General features: G+C 44.5%; 1 protein-coding gene across 3 annotated transcripts in view; it reads left to right on the forward strand.

Moving 5' to 3' along the window:
• The window catches only part of SATB2 (SATB homeobox 2), a 131,781-nt gene that overhangs the window by 91,483 nt on the left and 23,381 nt on the right, over positions 1–16,917 (forward strand). For all 3 annotated transcript variants that reach the window (XM_038142453.1, XM_038142452.1, XM_038142454.1), the window contains 2 exons: positions 1,346–1,558; positions 6,167–6,322. In XM_038142453.1, the coding sequence (XP_037998381.1) occupies positions 1,346–1,558; positions 6,167–6,322 (369 nt within the window). The remainder of the gene's footprint in view (positions 1–1,345; positions 1,559–6,166; positions 6,323–16,917) is intronic.

Consider the following 16,917-nt stretch of genomic DNA (forward strand, 5'->3'; position numbering starts at 1 on the left):
CTGTGAAGTAACTGCAAAACACTCATGTCAGCAGCCACAGTGGGGCCATGCCGGGGCCTGCAGGGTCCCTGTGCTGCTGAGCTGCTCCTCTCCCAGAGCAGGCCAGGGTGAGCCCTCCAGCTCCCACTGGGATTTCACAGGGCTTCTGTGGCTGGTGTTCCTGGGAGCAGCGGTGCAGCCTCCAGGTGATGGGAGGGGAGCAGAAACGGTGTCAGATGGCTCAGGGAAGCAGATTGGCAGAATAGCCTTTTGAAATAAGGAGCACATTGAATTGCATATTAATGGTAAGATATCATTTTGATTAGTTATGTTAAGATGTAAGTAGCCTTGATGGACAGAAATGCTCCCTCTCTGCTTCCTTGCACCTCAGTACATTAAAACAGGTATAGTTGAGAAATTTGCTGTTCCTGCTATTGGGAATGAAGTCCCAGTTTCTGAAGTGTCAGATATGAGGGGGTGCCTGGGGGAAGCTGGTGGCACACATTGTGTCCTTGGTAGTGTCTGTGGGCCCTGATCCAGACTTGTGTGCTGTGCCTTTAACTTTTAGATAATCCGTGGAACTATTGAGAGTGAGTACGTACTCTCACACATAAATTTAATCCCATCATTAGATTTAAGCCTCTTTTAATGACATTTTCATCTCTCCAAATCTTTTATTTTTTTACTCTTTATTTTTTAGAAATGCTGTGTAATGGCTTTTGTGAAAACTAAATTAATATGGTGTTCATTCACAGTTGCAATGTGAAGCCTGTGGTATTTTAAAATGAGCCATGAAAGAATGGGTTAAACCCCTAAAGCTAGATTCGAAGGTTTTATTATTGCTTCATTTTTCTCCTTTCAGAAATGACTGTCCAAACTGATACTGAGCGGACTGTAACATCAAAACCCAGCCAAACATTTTTCTTTATAAATCTCCTGCACTGTTTAAATGTCGAAACTAAATTTACCAACCTTGGCAGATTTGTCAAAGATGAACAGGATTGCCAAGTGTTCCCAGCTTCAAGTAAAAAGAGAAAGAGAGAGAGAGATCTAACAGCTCCTAAAATATTTGCAGCAAGCACCTGGTGATAACTGCAATTTCTTCTAACCAGTGCACCTACCTTCCTATCCAGCATCTCTGTACTCAGAATCTTATTACTGTGCCAGAATAGGACAGTCCCAAAATAAACCCCAGCCCCCAGAAGACAAACACTTTCCTACAAAATATCCCCTCAGGGAGAGCCCATGAGATTCTGATGTAGATTCTCAGTATTGCAACCCAGCTGGTTACACTAAACAAATTTTTAAAAACCAAAGAAACCATCAACGCATGACTGGCTTTTTTTTTTTTTTTTTTTTAAACCAGGGTTTGTTGTCAGAGATCCTGCGTAAAGAAGAAGACCCTAGGACAGCTTCCCAGTCCCTCTTGGTAAACTTACGGGCAATGCAGAATTTCCTCAACTTGCCTGACGCGGAGCGGGATCGTATATATCAGGATGAGAGAGAGAGGAGTATGAACCCAAACGTGAGCATGGTGTCTTCAGCTGCCAGCAGCCCAAGCTCCTCCAGAACACCCCAGGTAAGATGCAATCCCTTGCTACCTGTTTGTTGTCCAGATAATTCCAGGAAAGGGGTTTCTTTCCACCCTTGCCCTGTCTGTTGCTCCCCTTGCCCAGATGAGTTGTGGAAAATATTTTGTAAGGTTTTGGAGTGGCTGTTACGAGACGTTTAGTGGATGTCATCAAGACACTGTGATGATCATTCTATCTTTAATCAATGCCATGAGGCAAAAGAGTATGTAATGTTAGTGCCTGAAGAGTGCATGTGGGCTTTACATACAGGCTGTGTTTATATAAATCCATGAAATGGCTATTATAGAATATATTATGGAAAGACAGCACATGTAGCTTTTTACCTCTGTCAATTACCTTCTTCAGAGCACAGGGAATTTCTGGGCTTCTGGTTCATATATGTTGCCATAAAAGTGTCTAGTGAACAGAGGTCGATAGTGCCTTAGGTAGATGTTGTTAGAAAATACTGTGCTCCATATTCTGCATAGGAAATCACAGTCCCTGCTTAGAGGTTTTTACAAGTAAATGTTTGAGGTATAGAAGGTGGAGATGGACAGCGTGCTGGGAAGGAAGATGATGCTTACAGCTCCCAAGCAGCTGTTATCTCATTCACTGAACTGCATGTGTTATTAACGTGCTGTTGCCGCCCACTCTTCCCTGGGTAGGTTGTTCTTTGCACTAAGAGTGAGCATCCACAAACTACACTATAATAGTCACCCCCCCCTTGTACCAGGCTGATGCAGTCACACACGTGTACTCTGCAAAGTGAGGGTCCTTGCACAGGGCTGCTGATGAATTCCTGTCGTAGCATTTGCTTGAGTCGGAACTTTCCAACAGTACAGACATGATGCGTCAGTTCTAGCACTTTACTGATCTTTAGTAAATGGGCCTGTGTAACCCTTCTAATAATATCAGTGATCACTCTCATTGAATTCTGTCACAGCTGCTAAAAGTAAGTAAGCAAGCAAGCAAGCCCTGCTGGGGGGAGTGAAGTTTTACATTCAAACTGGCCATCCTTAGAGGTGTGTTGATTTTGTAGAAACTGTTGAGGTTGTTCAGTTTAACCCAGACATGTAGGTGCACTTCACCGAATATGTGATGTAAAGAACTGTTTCCACTGAAAGCAAGCTTACCCTGCCAACCCAAATGTGACACTGAATTTTCATTACATGGGAAACTCGTTGTATGCTCCTTATCTTTTTTAGTTACCTTTAGGTGAAAATAAATATCTGTAGGGATTTTAATAGTGGATATACTATTTTACTATTTAAATAGTGTAGCCACTTTCTGCGTTGGTATTTATTCATTAAAGAATTAGCTTACTCCTGCTTACATTTATTGCAATAGGTTTTGTACTAGAATCAAGCACCAAAAGAAAATTGCGAGTTTAGGTGCAATCCAGTGAGAAAAAAAATGGAATCTCTTGCCCCATTTTGTTCCTGTGTTGAAATATGCCATTTTCCCGTGCTCTAGCCACAGCTAGAACATGATTTAAAATAATGGAATTTTTTGCCTTCCTTTGTAAAAGCTAAATGTTGCTAGAAAACCATAGTCTAAAAGTATAAAACAGCACAGATTTGCCTTATTTCACTTTGAAGAATCCGACAGAATTTTGTGAGGTTTTTGATCAGCAAAAACAGCACACAAAGGTTTGTGTACCCAGTGCTTGCCTTGTGCCCGCTGTGTAACATTTCCCCAGCCCTCAGAGGGCCAGCACCAGTCAGCACAGGTGCTGTTTTGACAACTTGGACACCTCTGCAAATGAGGCTCTTCCCAGCTCCCGGGCAGGCAGCACGGCTCCTGCGCTTCCCCATATGCCTGCTATTAGTTCTGACGAGACAAATGCCGTCCTCGCGGGCAGCGCGGCGCTTCCGGCAGCGGCAGCTCCCCAGGCAGCTCCCTTACCTACCCTGGAGAGGGGTGCTTTGGGGCAGCAGTGGTAGGAGCTGTACCAGCCGTGCAGGAACTGTGTCAGTGTGCCAGAGAAGGTGATGGAATGGCAATTGAAACATGGTTTCCATAGATACCAATATCTGCGGCAAGGCTTTTGGGATTGAGTGTGCTGGGTAGGAGAGGAATGGCAGATACCTGTGGAATTGCTCATGCTGGGGCTGTCATGCAGGCAGGTGTGAGGGCATGCAGAGTAACCCAGCTGAGCTCTCCCTGACTCTGAGTCAGTCCCAAGCCACCCTTTTGTGATATCCCTGGCTCAGGACGTGCCTCAATGTGAGAATGAGAGATTGATCCAGAAAATGGGGTACAATTGCTGTGGAGATGCTCTGAGCTGTTGGAAGTTGTTGTGTGCGCACAGAACCCCAGCAGTAAGGGGCTGGGTTGCAGTGCTCTGGCACTGTGGTTGCAAACACTTTTTCTTTTTTTTCCCCCACTGTTGGCAATAAGATGTTTCAATAGTGCCAAACTCCTTATTAATATCAAGACCAGCTTTGAATCTAGACTTATGACATTAAATATTTTATTTTAGTGATTTTTGGTTGGTCTTTGCCCCTCCTATTTTGGTGATTAAATAAAAAATGGTGCAGCTTTTGGGGTGTGCAGGGCAGGCTTTTTCCTGACATGTGGCTGTGGACCTAAAAGTGTAGGAGACCCATGCATGGACTTATATTTTAAATCTTTGTTTCACATGCTAATGTTGTTCTTCTCAGGATCCCAGACATTCATAACAGCCTTTGAGGCCATGGTGACCTCAGCTGCTGTGCTAACCAAAGGCTCCAATGCCTGGGAAGACTTTTTTATACCTGACAAATCTCCATTAAATCAGTCCTGACATACTTGGACAGTCCTTTTCCTTTCCATGAACTCTTTGTTGTTTTCTTACATTTCCCACAATTACCCTAACTCTCATCTATTTGTAAACATCGAATTTCAGAGCAGGGTGTCCCTGTAGGTCCCTGTGTTGCACTGCACCCAGCTCACGGCCTGTGGATGGCAGTGGTTTAACCCTGGCCTCCTGGGGCATGGTGGCCATGCTCTGCCCAGCTGCTGTCCAGCTGCCTCTGCCTGCACACGGGGCTGGCCTCAGGGAACAGGAAAATCTTACACCCTTTCTGAACAGGAAAATCTTACACCCTTTCTGTGTGCCTGTGACAGGCAGGGAGCAAGCCCACAGTAGTGCCTGCTGAGCCTGGAAAGGGAGAAGACACAGGTTGGTTAAGGCTTTATCTGGAAGTCATAAGGAAGAATGATTAGTCTAGTGTGTCGTCTTGACTGATTTTGGCTCCTTTATTAATGTGGCCTTCATACAGAAGAGGTGTCAGGAAGAAGAAGATTTGGAGGACAACAAAACAGAAGTTCAGAAGGTTTGGTTTTGCCTAGTTAACCTTCCAATTAACTAATAAACATCTGAGCATGTTTGCCTAGTTAAAAATTAACATTAGATGTACTCTAGCAGACTTCAACTCTGACACACAAACGGGATCCATCTGAAAAGGTTCGTAATTGGGCCAAATATGACGGTCACTGGGGTGTATGGGTGGTTTGGGTCTGTTGGGAACCGTGAGCTTTGCCATTTATGTTGTGTGCTTTCCTAAGACCTCTACCTCTCAAGACAAAACAGAAATTTTATATCAGTAACCCACATTTCCCTTGAAAGGTTAAGGGGTGCAGTGATCAGCCCTGGTGTCTCTCTTCTTTGAGCCTAGGAAAGTAAATGAGATCTGTCTCCCCAGGGCAGCTGGTGCTGGGGGCACTCAGTGAGCATCACACCACCCTCACTGCCTGTCCTCCCAGTGTGTTCTGGGGACCACCAGTCCAAGGGGCTTTAAAATGGACATCCTGTAGCAGTCTTCTGAACTGTATTGATAGAAGCCTTGCAGGGTTAGTCCAGCCCAGGGAAAGCACTGGCAGCGTCCGTTATTGTCCTTCATTTGTCACAGAAGCTGATGGGAAATCATTCAATTAAAAGGAGTGCAGTGGAATACACAAAATCTCAATATGAGTTTAGGAGAATGAGGGCAGCACATCAAAGGCATGCCAAAGCCCAGCTTTATGAAATGATTTTTTTTTTTTTCATTTTCACTGATTTCCTAGGTGAAATTAGGTGACTGTCTGGCTAGCATAATGATGATAAGGCTGGGAAACCATACATACTCAAGTGACATACGTATAGTTTTAATAAAGGATGAGGGAGACTTGAGGGAGTGCATTAAATTGAGTAATAATTTATTATTTAGAGACCTCTACCCATTTACTCATTTTTTCTGGGAGAATTGGCTCTTCCTCCAAGGTGTAGGCCACTTCTAGAGAGAGGGGGAGAAGGTAGAGCCTGGTGGCTGTGCTGCAGTAGCTGGCTGGCAAAGCCAATGTCAGCGTGTGCCTGCAGCCCAGTGCCCCAGCTACCTATCCTGTTGTTGAGCTGCTCAATAAACATGCTGGGAGAGGGAGAGGGGGAGACTTGACAGGGCCTTGCATGTCCTATAGGAATGCACTGCAATTATTTCCAATCACAATTAACCTGATTAGAATAATGGACAGGAAGTGTCCCTCTGTAGCTAATGCAGTTTGGCATCAGCTGACTGAAATCCTTTGATAATTTCTGCACAGATGGCTGGGCTGAAAGCAGCACTTTTTTAATTATTATTTTCATGGTCTCTTGGTAGGCCAAAACCTCGACACCAACAACAGACCTCCCCATTAAGGCGGACAGCGCCAACGTCAACATCACAGCTGCCATTTATGATGAGATCCAACAGGAGATGAAAAGGGCCAAGGTATCTCAAGCTCTGTTTGCCAAAGTGGCTGCCAATAAAAGTCAGGTGAGTGGTATAGGGGATTTCATTGTTGTGGGGCTTTCTGGGGTTTTGTTTTTAAAGCAAGCTCTGGGTTTGGGACTAGATCCATCTCTTCTTCCCACCAATAAAATTACATCTGTTCCTACAATGGTAATAATTTTCATCTCTGGGGAACCTGTCATGTTTGGCTTTTGCCTGCTTAAGTGGTTTCCTTTTCCCTTTTAAAAGAGGCTGAGGAAAGGATCAGTTCACAGCCAAGCTTTTTTCTCCCCTTTTGTACAAACATGTCTGTCTTTTCCCACGTGTGGTATATAACTTACACCTCTGCTAGTAGGACAAGGAACTTCCAAAATGGTGGTATCCTACTCATTCAGCAGGTAATGAAATGGCTTTCTCAAGTGGTTAACTGAGGGAAGGCAATGGGAAACAGCATATTAGGCAGGTGTTTCCTTTTTAGCATGTTGTATGTGCTGCATACGGTATCGCCATGTGAATAATTCACATCGGATCCAATCATTTTTACAAAAAGGCATGAGAAGGCACTGCAGTGAGTTCTGCTGGATTAATTTCTACCTTGGGTGTAAAAAATACATGCGAGCAAACCTAGGTCGGGGTGAAATTCTTGAAGAGAATCCATTAATTTAAAAATTTTATCCAGCTCTTTAAAAAAATATCATGCACCAGAAGGGATTTTGTGGAAAGGAGGACAGACAGATTTTTTTTGAAGGGCAGCAAGTGGATTGGAGATTGTTGGAAGGAATTGTTTACTCAGTGAAAAGAGCTGCTTCTGATCCTGGATGAAATTATTCAGTTCAGCAAGGAGAGGGCATCAATATGCACACAAAAAATGCACAAATGTGCACATGACAGTAAGAGAGTGGGATAGAAGTATCTAGGTGCATGCACTCTGAGCAACGCACACTTCCCTCTGTGCAGGGAAACAACATTATAGTCATTAAAGCAGATGCAAAATAAACAGTTGAAAGGCATATAAAGAAAGCATCAAAGGCTATCAGAGCACATGGGAAAGCCTTGTCCTTCTTACAGGTATTTGTGTCCTGACGCATGGAGATCTGAATAATTTTTTCTTTCTTTATGTAATCATTTATTTTCTTTGTGTTTTGCTTTCTCTTGTCAGAGTAAAGGGGTTACAGTCCCTCTACCTCCCAGACCAAATCCCAGGCTCAGTATGAAATACATAAAAGGAAAATACCATGGAACCCTCTTAAACTGTTAAATGCATAAAAATCTCATGTACCACATGGCAAAATATAATGAGAACTGGAGCTGTTAAACGAATAAAGCTGTTAAAAGCATAATGCCACTTGGCACAACTACTGTGCATTTAACGGTTTTCCACTGTGTAATAAATGACATATGTGGTAAACGTGCAGTAAATATAAAAACTGCACAATTGATTTTGCAAACGTGCCCCTTATTCTTTGCTCCATGCAGATATCAAAGTTCCACCCAGAATCCGGACTGGACAGCTTTTAATAAGGAGTGTTTTAACACAGACCGAATGCCAGCCTCTCTGAGGTTTGGCTTAAAATTGCCTGCAAGCTTCCTGTCATTATACCCAGAGGCTTCTTGAAATAGAGAGGGACTGAACCACCCAACAATAATTTGGGTGGCTCACCAGCTTTGGTCTGTGCCAGCTTGAGTGCACTTCTCTGGCAGCATTGCACACCAGCGCCAAAACAAAAATAAGATCTGTAGTCTTTCACGTGGAAAAAAAGCAGGGCAGATTTTGAACACCAGATGCAAAAGGTTAAGAACAAGATCCACAAATGTTATTGTTTAAAGCAGAGTTACTGCACATCAAGGTTTTGTTTCTTCAGCAGCAGCGAATAAAGAAGTGTTTCTGAGGCTGATGTTTCTTTTGTTTCGCAGCCTTGCCAAAGCAGTTCTGGCTCCCTGGGATGGCCCAGCATTCGCCATGCTGAGATGTCATAGCGCTCTGCTGGAGCATGAAAGTGGTTTATGGGGGCACTGGAAGGCAGGGACAGAGGAAGCCACAGCCAAGAACCACAGCGGTACAGGGCCACCCCCTACCTCAAAGCCCACCTGTGTGCCTGCCCCTGGTTTGGCGTGGTGTGCCTGTGGTGTCCTGCCGCTGGCTGGAGAGCTCTGTGGCCCAGAGGGCTGCCAAAAAGCAAGGACGCTGCTGCCTGCATGGGGGAGAGCCATGGTGGCATGGTCAGCCTTAGGTCTGGCTTGTGTGAAAACTAGCAGTTGGGTGTTCCCAGTGCTTTGCACAGGCCAGCTGTGCCAGTTGTGGGAATTTCTGCTGAAAGTGCTGCTGATTTCAGCGGCTGAGTTACATGGTGGGAAGCGCTCATTGAAAACTGCCCATGTTTGCAGAAGAGGGAGTTTGAAAGGGGGAGAAAAAGAGCTAGTCTGAGGTTTTGCTTGGACTCTCCGCCAAGGTTCGTTCACTTGCTATTCTCCACAGGCCTGGCTTGTGTTGTGTTGGCTTCCTCTATTATTCCCTCACCCCAGACTACTGAGAGGCTTCCAGTTTGCTAACAAGGCATGTGTTATGTTGGGCGCTGCTGTTCTGTCAACAGCAATCCACGGTGCTGTGAGATCTTCACAGTTTTAGCAGGCGGTGAATCTCCGACAGGGATGTTTTGACATTTTATACGCAGGGCTGTGTGTCATGTACCCGAGAGAACATCCAGAGGCTGCAGAGACCTCGTTTCCTCTTCTGTCTCTGTACAGGAAGAGTGGTACCCACTGAGAGCAGTTATTGCAAGTGGTATCGTCTACTGGTGGAGATAATTGACCTCTAATTTAACAAGTAACCATCTTCATTCTTAAGTCATGGCAGTGTCTTAGCAACTGAAGAGAAGGGCAGTTTCTAGAAAATGAGGTTGCAGATCACAGAGCTCACAAGTCAACATAAAGGCAAGTTTCAGGGCCTTACAGAGGTACCAAGGTAGTATGGTCAGAATTCTTTAAGGGAACACACGTTCATAAAGATTTCAAGCCGTTCATTTTAGACATTGACTTATTTGTCAATTATTCACCTCAGTATGCATTTCATTCCTTGCAACTTTTATCTAGGTTTTTTTAGCCTTTGTGAAGTGCTGTGCATCCCTTTGAATTTTTTAAGCCAGCAGGAACTGAGAGCTCAGCGCCCTCACAACACAGCCTCCAAAGCTGCCCTCCTATTTTAATTGTCAGCTGTTAGGGATGTTCCGGTGGACAGCAGGATTGTCTGGGGATACTGCCTGCTAGAGCTCTTTTAGTAGCTAAACCTGGGAGCTGTATTAGCACGGTGGGAATGTTTCTGAGTGTGGATGAAACACCAGGGTTTGTTTTCTGGTCTGCACTTCAGGCTCCCCTGGTTATATTTAATTCACAAGAAGACACATTTCTGGTGTGCTCTTTCAGAGAGGTTTGGGTGGCCTGTGTGTATGCAGAGCTGGGCAGTGGGACAGGCAGAGACTTTGGATTGTGTTTGGATTGTTGGTTTTGCATCTGGCTTCTACATTCAACTCCGCAACTGCTCTACAGTCCAACTTCAGGAAAACCATTTCCCCATGAGCATGTGGCTCTAATGCTGTGCAGCAGCATCATCCCTTTGACCTCTGCTAGTGAGAGTCCTGTCAGAGGCTGTGCTCAGCAGATATTTTTTTTCTTAGTCTTTGCAAAATGGGTTTAGGAATGTAGTTCTGTTCATAGTAAACAATGACTATCAACAGAAATAGTAGGTGCTGCTGGCCGGAGCCATTGTTGACAGTCTGAGGGAGGGCAGAGTTTGTATGAACATGGAGATCAAACTTCCACAGCTCTACCAGGGCAAGAGACTCTTAATCAGCTGTGGTGGCATGGGGAAGCATGTTGCTGGGGATCAGTCCCGGGAAGGGTGAATGGAACCTCTGCCAGTCCAGTGAAAACAAAAAGTATAGCCTTGAAACTGATTCTTTTCAAGACATTGGAGTTTATTCCAGTTGAACCACAGTAAAGCAGGATAGACCCCTTGGAGCAACATTTGAAAAAATGTTAAGCTACCAAGGATCAGTCTCTGTGTTGTATTTTTATCCTGTTGAAAATAAGCAACCAATAAACTTGATGAGGGTTTGAGTTTGGGGGCAGAAAAGCCCTTCAGTTGAGGCCCTTGTGGTGAAAAAAAAAACCCAGGCCTATGGATGAAAATCACTATGACAGTTCTTGCCTTTCCTCTGACTTTCCTTTTTCTTGTCAAGATCCCTGCCTCATTTCCAGTTCTCTGGCCAAGGAGGGTGTTGGCCCACAGCAGGATCCCACGCTAGGTGGGACTTCACACCATGGCCACCTTCCCATGCTCTTACCTCCTGCTCATCCCCCAAAAAGGAAGTACAGGAACTGCAAGAGGAATGAGCAGTGCTGCTTTGAAGAAGGATTAGCTTTAGAAAACCTTAATTTCATCCCTTCCTCTAGTTCCTTCCCAACTTACATTCCCTTGTATTAATTTCATAGGATGGGATGCCTTCTCTCTCCCATTTAGCTTATAATAGGTGTTTTCTTTGGCCTTAAACTAATTAGCTTCCAGTGATGATGAACAGCAGCTAGAAAAAGCAGCTGGTGGTGAAGATGTGGAGTGTGTATAGGGTGTGCATACAGGGCACTTCTTACAGCCTTATCTCAGTGCCTTCTTTATGATGCTCTGAATCTCTACAGCTGGGGCGTATCTGTTGTGCTGATATTTCGATGTTCTTGTCACATATGGAGGAAATGCAGAAAGACATTTCTCTCCTTGCCTGAACTTAGAATTTCTTCTATGTATCTTTAGACTAGAGCTTCTTTTTCACAGACTTGCATGTCACAGTGTGACCCTGTCCAGGACAAGAGAAGTGGGCCCATATGATCCTCATGGGGTTTGACGAGGCCAAGTACAGTGTCCTGCACCTGGGTCAGGGTAACCCCAGTATCACCACAGGCCAAGGGATTAAGGGATTGAGAAAAGCCCTGCCAAGAAAGACTTAGGGATGCTGGTAGGTGAAAAGCTGGTCAAGAGCTGTCGAAGTGCACTCTTAGCCCAAAAGGCCAGCTCTGTCCTGGGCTGCAGTCAAAGCAGCGTGACCAGCAGGTTGAGGAGGGTGATTCTGACCCTCTGCTCTGGTGAGACCCCACCTGGAGCGCTGCATCCAGCTCTGGGGTCCCCAGCCCGGGAGGGATTTCAGCTTGTTGGGGCAAGTCCAGAGAGGGCCACAAAAATGTTCAAATGGCTGAAGCCCCTTTTCTGAGAAGTCAGGCAGAGAGATTTGGGGCTGTTCAGCCTGGACATGGAAGGGTCCAGGGAGCCTTCATTGCAGCCTTTCAGTACTTAAATGGGGCTTATTTAGCCAGGCCAGTTGTGACAGGTCAAGGGGTAATGGTTTGAAACTAAAATACAGTAAATTCAGACTAGATATATAAGGAAGAAACTTTTCACAATGAGGGTGGTGAAACACTGGAACAGGCTGCCCACAGAAATGGCAGATGCCCCATCCCTTGAAACATTCAGGTTGCTCAGAGTCTAACCTGATCTATTGAAGATGTTCCTGCTCATTGTAGTGGGGTTTGACTAGAGACCTTTAAAGGTCCCTTCCAACCCGAACTATTCTGTGAATCTGTGACAGCATCTGCAGCAGTGCATTGGCCTCTCAGCAACTGAATGAATAAGGGACAGTTGTGGAACTGGGACTTTGCTCACAAAGTCCTTGGCAGACCCGGGAGCTGATGGTGGGCTGCTTGCCCTAACCACAAGCCCACACTTCCTCTCTAGTGTGGATAGAAGCTAGTTTGAACTTGGAATGCTGGAAATTTCCTCACTGCACGGCATCCTTCTCTCTGAGTCCAAGAGCTCTAATCAGACTTAGTGTTCCCATGAATCTAAGGTACTTCAGGACTCATGTATCTATCTCATTCTTTTTTTTATATAATTAGCCTTTATGAGGCTAGTGAGAAACTGGCCCTCATGAAAGTGCTTTGCATTTTCTGGGGAGGAAAAGTACCAAGCATTTCAGAAAATCCAGACCGTTGAGTGATTAACCTTGAACTACATCAAAATTCTCCAAGTAAAGCTTCTCAGGTTCAGTCCCCCTCCCCCGGCCCTCATCAAGAATTCATTGAAGCCATGACAGAACTCTCCATTACAGTTAGTCTTTTATCCATTTCAGCTTTCTTGATTAGGTTATCTTGAATCATTAGGGGGTTTATTTATTTTAATAGACACTTATTGGATTCATGGTAAGAGAGTTTGGCGACTAAGGAACAAGAGCTGAATATTATCTAGTTCATTGTGCACTGTAGAGTCCCCAACTAAGCAGAGAGAAGAGATACTGAGGAAGTTTGTCCAGAGGACTCCTGTGATCCCACATGGGAAGGGAGCCTTCTCTGAAGAGTGCATTTTTTTTACTAATCTTTCAAGACTTGCGTCAATCATTGCTGCTTTTTTTTCCTTTTGTCACATATGTTGACATTTTCTGCACTGATGATGTGGGTGAGGAAACGGCCTTTTGCATTTATTTTTGAGATTTATTCCTGAATCACTTTTACTAAAAACCTCTTCTTTTGCCTACTCATGCTTTCACTGGAGACCCTAGAAAATGTCAGTGCAGACAACTAACTGTATTGTTAATATTGTTGTTATTATTGTTATTAATTTTATGTAAGTGCAGGGAAACACAAGGTCAGTTAAGCTGCAGCTTTATCCATGCTCAAAGCAGAACAGCTGCCTGTGACTAAGTCACCGTGGACACCCAACTGCCACCTCCTGCAGTGGCTTTTGGCAAAGTGTAAACATGGGCCTGTACCCCAGCATGACTGTGAGCCTGAGCTCTTCCCATGTGCCTTCTTTGTCCTTGGTCAGAAATTTGGTCCTTGGCAGGCTGCAGGGCAGCAGATCTGCGGGAAGCAGTTTTGGGGGTCAGTGTGTTTGTGCACATCTGTACTGAGTGCTGGAAAAACTGACCTTACTGTAGTCTGGTACGCCTGGCTGCCCTGATCCTGGGTAAGCCCAGCAAAAGTGAAAGGGTCAAGCTGCTAAACAGGGCTCTGGGATAAGTGACAGAGATAAGGCTCAGGATTGCTGCACCAGCTCGCTGTCCTTGAGGGGGTTTGAGGGTGCCAAGCCTCACACTTTGGTGTTCTAAGCATGCTTTTTCTTTAACAGCATAAAAGCACAATGGGAATGGCTGGCTTTATGCAGATTTTTGTTGTTGTTTGCTTAGCTATGTGGAAGTGTATTTGATTGGAAGACAGAGAGGTTAAAAATACGACATTGATATGATATTATTTTTTTAATGAAACAAAATGCTTAGAAAATGTTTATCTTGTCTCATGAGGACAACAAAATTAGAGGCCACCACTTCTCTGCAGCTCTCTTTAATAAGCTAAATTGGGCTGCATTCTTGATGCCTCTAGAAGTTTTGGGGTGAAATAAAGGAAGTTCTGAGCAGAATTCCTTGAAACCACAAGCGCTGGGTGTGCCTGAATGTAGAGCCAAAAGCATCCTTTAATTGTGCTGTTTTTTCCTCCTCTTATTTTTAATGGAAGACATTCCCAATTGAGAACTTTAGAAGCTGACATTAAGGGCTGGATTCTGCCACCCATATTGACACTGGTGTGTATCAAGCTCTCTGGTAACTCTGGCAGCCAAGGGGGCTGTTTGTGTGGTGGAGCGAGACCTGTGATGTGCAGAGGAGGCAGGACCAGAAACACAGCGTATTACGGGTCTGGGGAGGGGTGTGTTATTAGTTAGATTTTTCAGAATATGTTCACAGAAGTTGTATTTATTTGTAATGCAGCGGGCTCAGATGCTGTGGGTGAGTGGGGGGAAAGGTGGTGAGATAGTGTCTCCTTCACTTTTCCTTCTTCATGCCAATAAATGTAGCTATAGATGAAAATTCACTGTGAATGGCTGTAGCTCCAAAAGTTTCTGTATGTTAGCATTTCTTAAATGAAATAATTCTCCTGGAAAGCTCTGTGTAACATACACAGACCCCAAAGAAATAAATAAAACAAAATTTAAAAATTGTAACCAAAAAACGCCAAGTTGAGATTTTTAACAGTAAAAGGAGATTTTGTGTATTAATAATTCATGAGTTCTCATTGAACATGCACGAAGAAACGGTGCTATTCAATAGAGAATACTGTCATCTGTCACTGTTTTATTTGACATTTACACTTCTTTTTTTTTTTGCCTGGTACTGCAAAACTTTCTTGGATGGCGTGCTAAGATTATTTAAATAAATAATTAAAAAAAGCCGATGCAGACTTTTCATCTGTGCATGGGGAAGGCGGTTACTTGCAGCCATAAAGAACGTGTGAGTAAGCTGCGGCACGCTGTGTTTTCTCACATATTAGTCAAAGCTATTGCCTAATAAACAGCCCCATAGATGGATAAGAGAGGGTCTTGAATGAATGCTTGAATAGAGAGAGGGAAGGATAGAAAAAGAGTAGTGAAAGGACAGACTTGATGCAGATGAGTGTACACATGCACGCAGTGGGTATGCGTGTGTATGTGTGGGGGTGAGCGAATAATGGCTCTTGTGAAGAAAGCTGACACAAATACATTGCAAAAATAAATATTTATAAATGGCGTTGGGGGAGATCCAGTCTCGCACAACGTGAGAGAAGACAGGGCATTTAGCACAATGACAATTCAGTTAGGCGCACCTTGCAATTTCTTGCTAATATTAGGCTCGTGGAAATCTTTCTGCTCTGTAGGTTAGTTATTATTTATAAAAATCACAGAACCAGCTGATACATTCATAAGCTAATTATTGTAGCAGCTGGGTACACATGGTGCAATATGTCTGAGGCTGTGAAGTATCACAGATTTCTTGGGGCCTGCTGTGGTGGGGGTGTGCTGTTGAAGGCTAGATCCCTTAATCTGATCAGCCAAGCAAATACTTGGTGGGGAAACTGGATTAATATCTCTCTAAATACCACGGATGTGCTTCACCTTCAGAACCAGGCTCCTTTAAACGTGCCATTAGCTTATCTCCTTTGGGGAATGGAGAAGTTCTCAGGTGTCCTCGGGATGGTGGGGTCCTTGCCTGGTGCCTCCCTTTGCCAGAAATTAATTTGGTTTGCTCATGTCTGCACACATGGTCACACTGCAGTCTAATCTTTTCCCTAATAGCTCCAAGGTCAGGACCTCGCATGTTGCCAGGCAAATTGAGCGCTATCCTTCTTAAAGACTAATGGCAGCGAGTGCCTAGTCCGTAATGAGGCCTGTAGTGTTGCTCTAAGTGATTGTAATGAGCGCTGATTATAACGGGACAGATAAATCAAAGCGCGGCAGTCACCGTCGGGCTGCCCGGTCCAGCCCTGCGAAGGGGAGGTGGCTCTGCCGAGCTGGGCCTGGGTTCTGCCAGAGCCAGGCACCCCATCCTCTCGTAGGTCTCCCCAGCAATGGACTCCAGCTCCACCAGGTGCAGGGCTTATCCTGTATTTTCTGCTACACGATGGATCTTCATGCTACAGCATCCCCCAGGAGGTGTTAAACATACCTGCTTGAAACATCTTGAACGAGTTCAGTTGGAGGCTTATTCAGATCACTGAAAACAGGGAACAACAGGAGTTGATTTTTTTCTACAGATGGTTTATTTTCCATTTCAAAAATTATTTCCTTGGTATGGAGGAACCCCTGAGAAAACATTGTGGAGCTGGGAGATTTTCTTCCTATGTTTTCTCTAAAAGAAACGAAGTTTTGGGAGATTTCTGAGCAGTGGAAGGAGGACAATTGAGGGTAAGGGATGTGGCTAAACCACATTAAAATGCAGACTTCACCTGGCTGAGAGATTGCCCAAATACCAATCAAAACACTTTGAAAATACAACTCGGAGGTTTTTTTCCCCTAAGTAAATTATTATATGTCTTGTTTTCATCCTTGCCCCCCCACCCCCAGCCCTCCAAGTTTATTGCAAGAAAAGATCAGGTCTGCACAAATGTGGCCTCTCACTTGTAAAAACAAGGCAGTGTTGTGTTACAGATTAGTTTATAAATCCCTGGTGGCTTCACAGTTCAGTGCCTACAGCTGCTGCAGATGGGCCTGGGTTTTTGTCTCTTCGCTGTGCTGCAGCCGGCAGTTGAAGGAGAAAATGGAATGATCAGGTTATTAACATGTAGGCCGTGAGGAAGAGGCTGCACAATGAGAACAGCTGGTGTTGCTGTCTTGGCTGATGCAGCGGAGATAATCAAATCTTGCCTTTTTTGGGGGGGTGAAGGCAGAAGACACAGTGGAGAGTAACACAAACAACGGCTTATGATATTATACACGGGGTTTAGAGTGCACGGTAAAAGTTGTCAATGGCTTACAAGTTGTTACACAAAAAAGCAATACCAAAAAGCCCCGCTGTGGGCTGGTAATGAACCTGCCTGTTCGGCTTGCTCTGGTCACTGTTCAGAAAAACACAATTTTGGCTACTTCTTGTACCAAATGTTTTTAACATTGATCAAGCTATCTTTTAGGTATTGTAAGGTGCCTGTCAAAATGGTGTCAGAATGCTGAGCTGTAGCTTGAAAATGATGGGTTATAAAGCTACTAGGTAAAATATTTTGACAGGAGTCAGTAAGGCGCGTTGACAGCATCCTCGGCATTATCTTCTCATCTTCTGTCATTTGCATTGCGTCTCCTGTGC

The sequence above is a fragment of the Motacilla alba genome, chromosome 7 (genome assembly GCF_015832195.1).
Source record: "Motacilla alba alba isolate MOTALB_02 chromosome 7, Motacilla_alba_V1.0_pri, whole genome shotgun sequence".
In the NCBI taxonomy this organism is placed as follows: domain Eukaryota; kingdom Metazoa; phylum Chordata; class Aves; order Passeriformes; family Motacillidae; genus Motacilla; species Motacilla alba.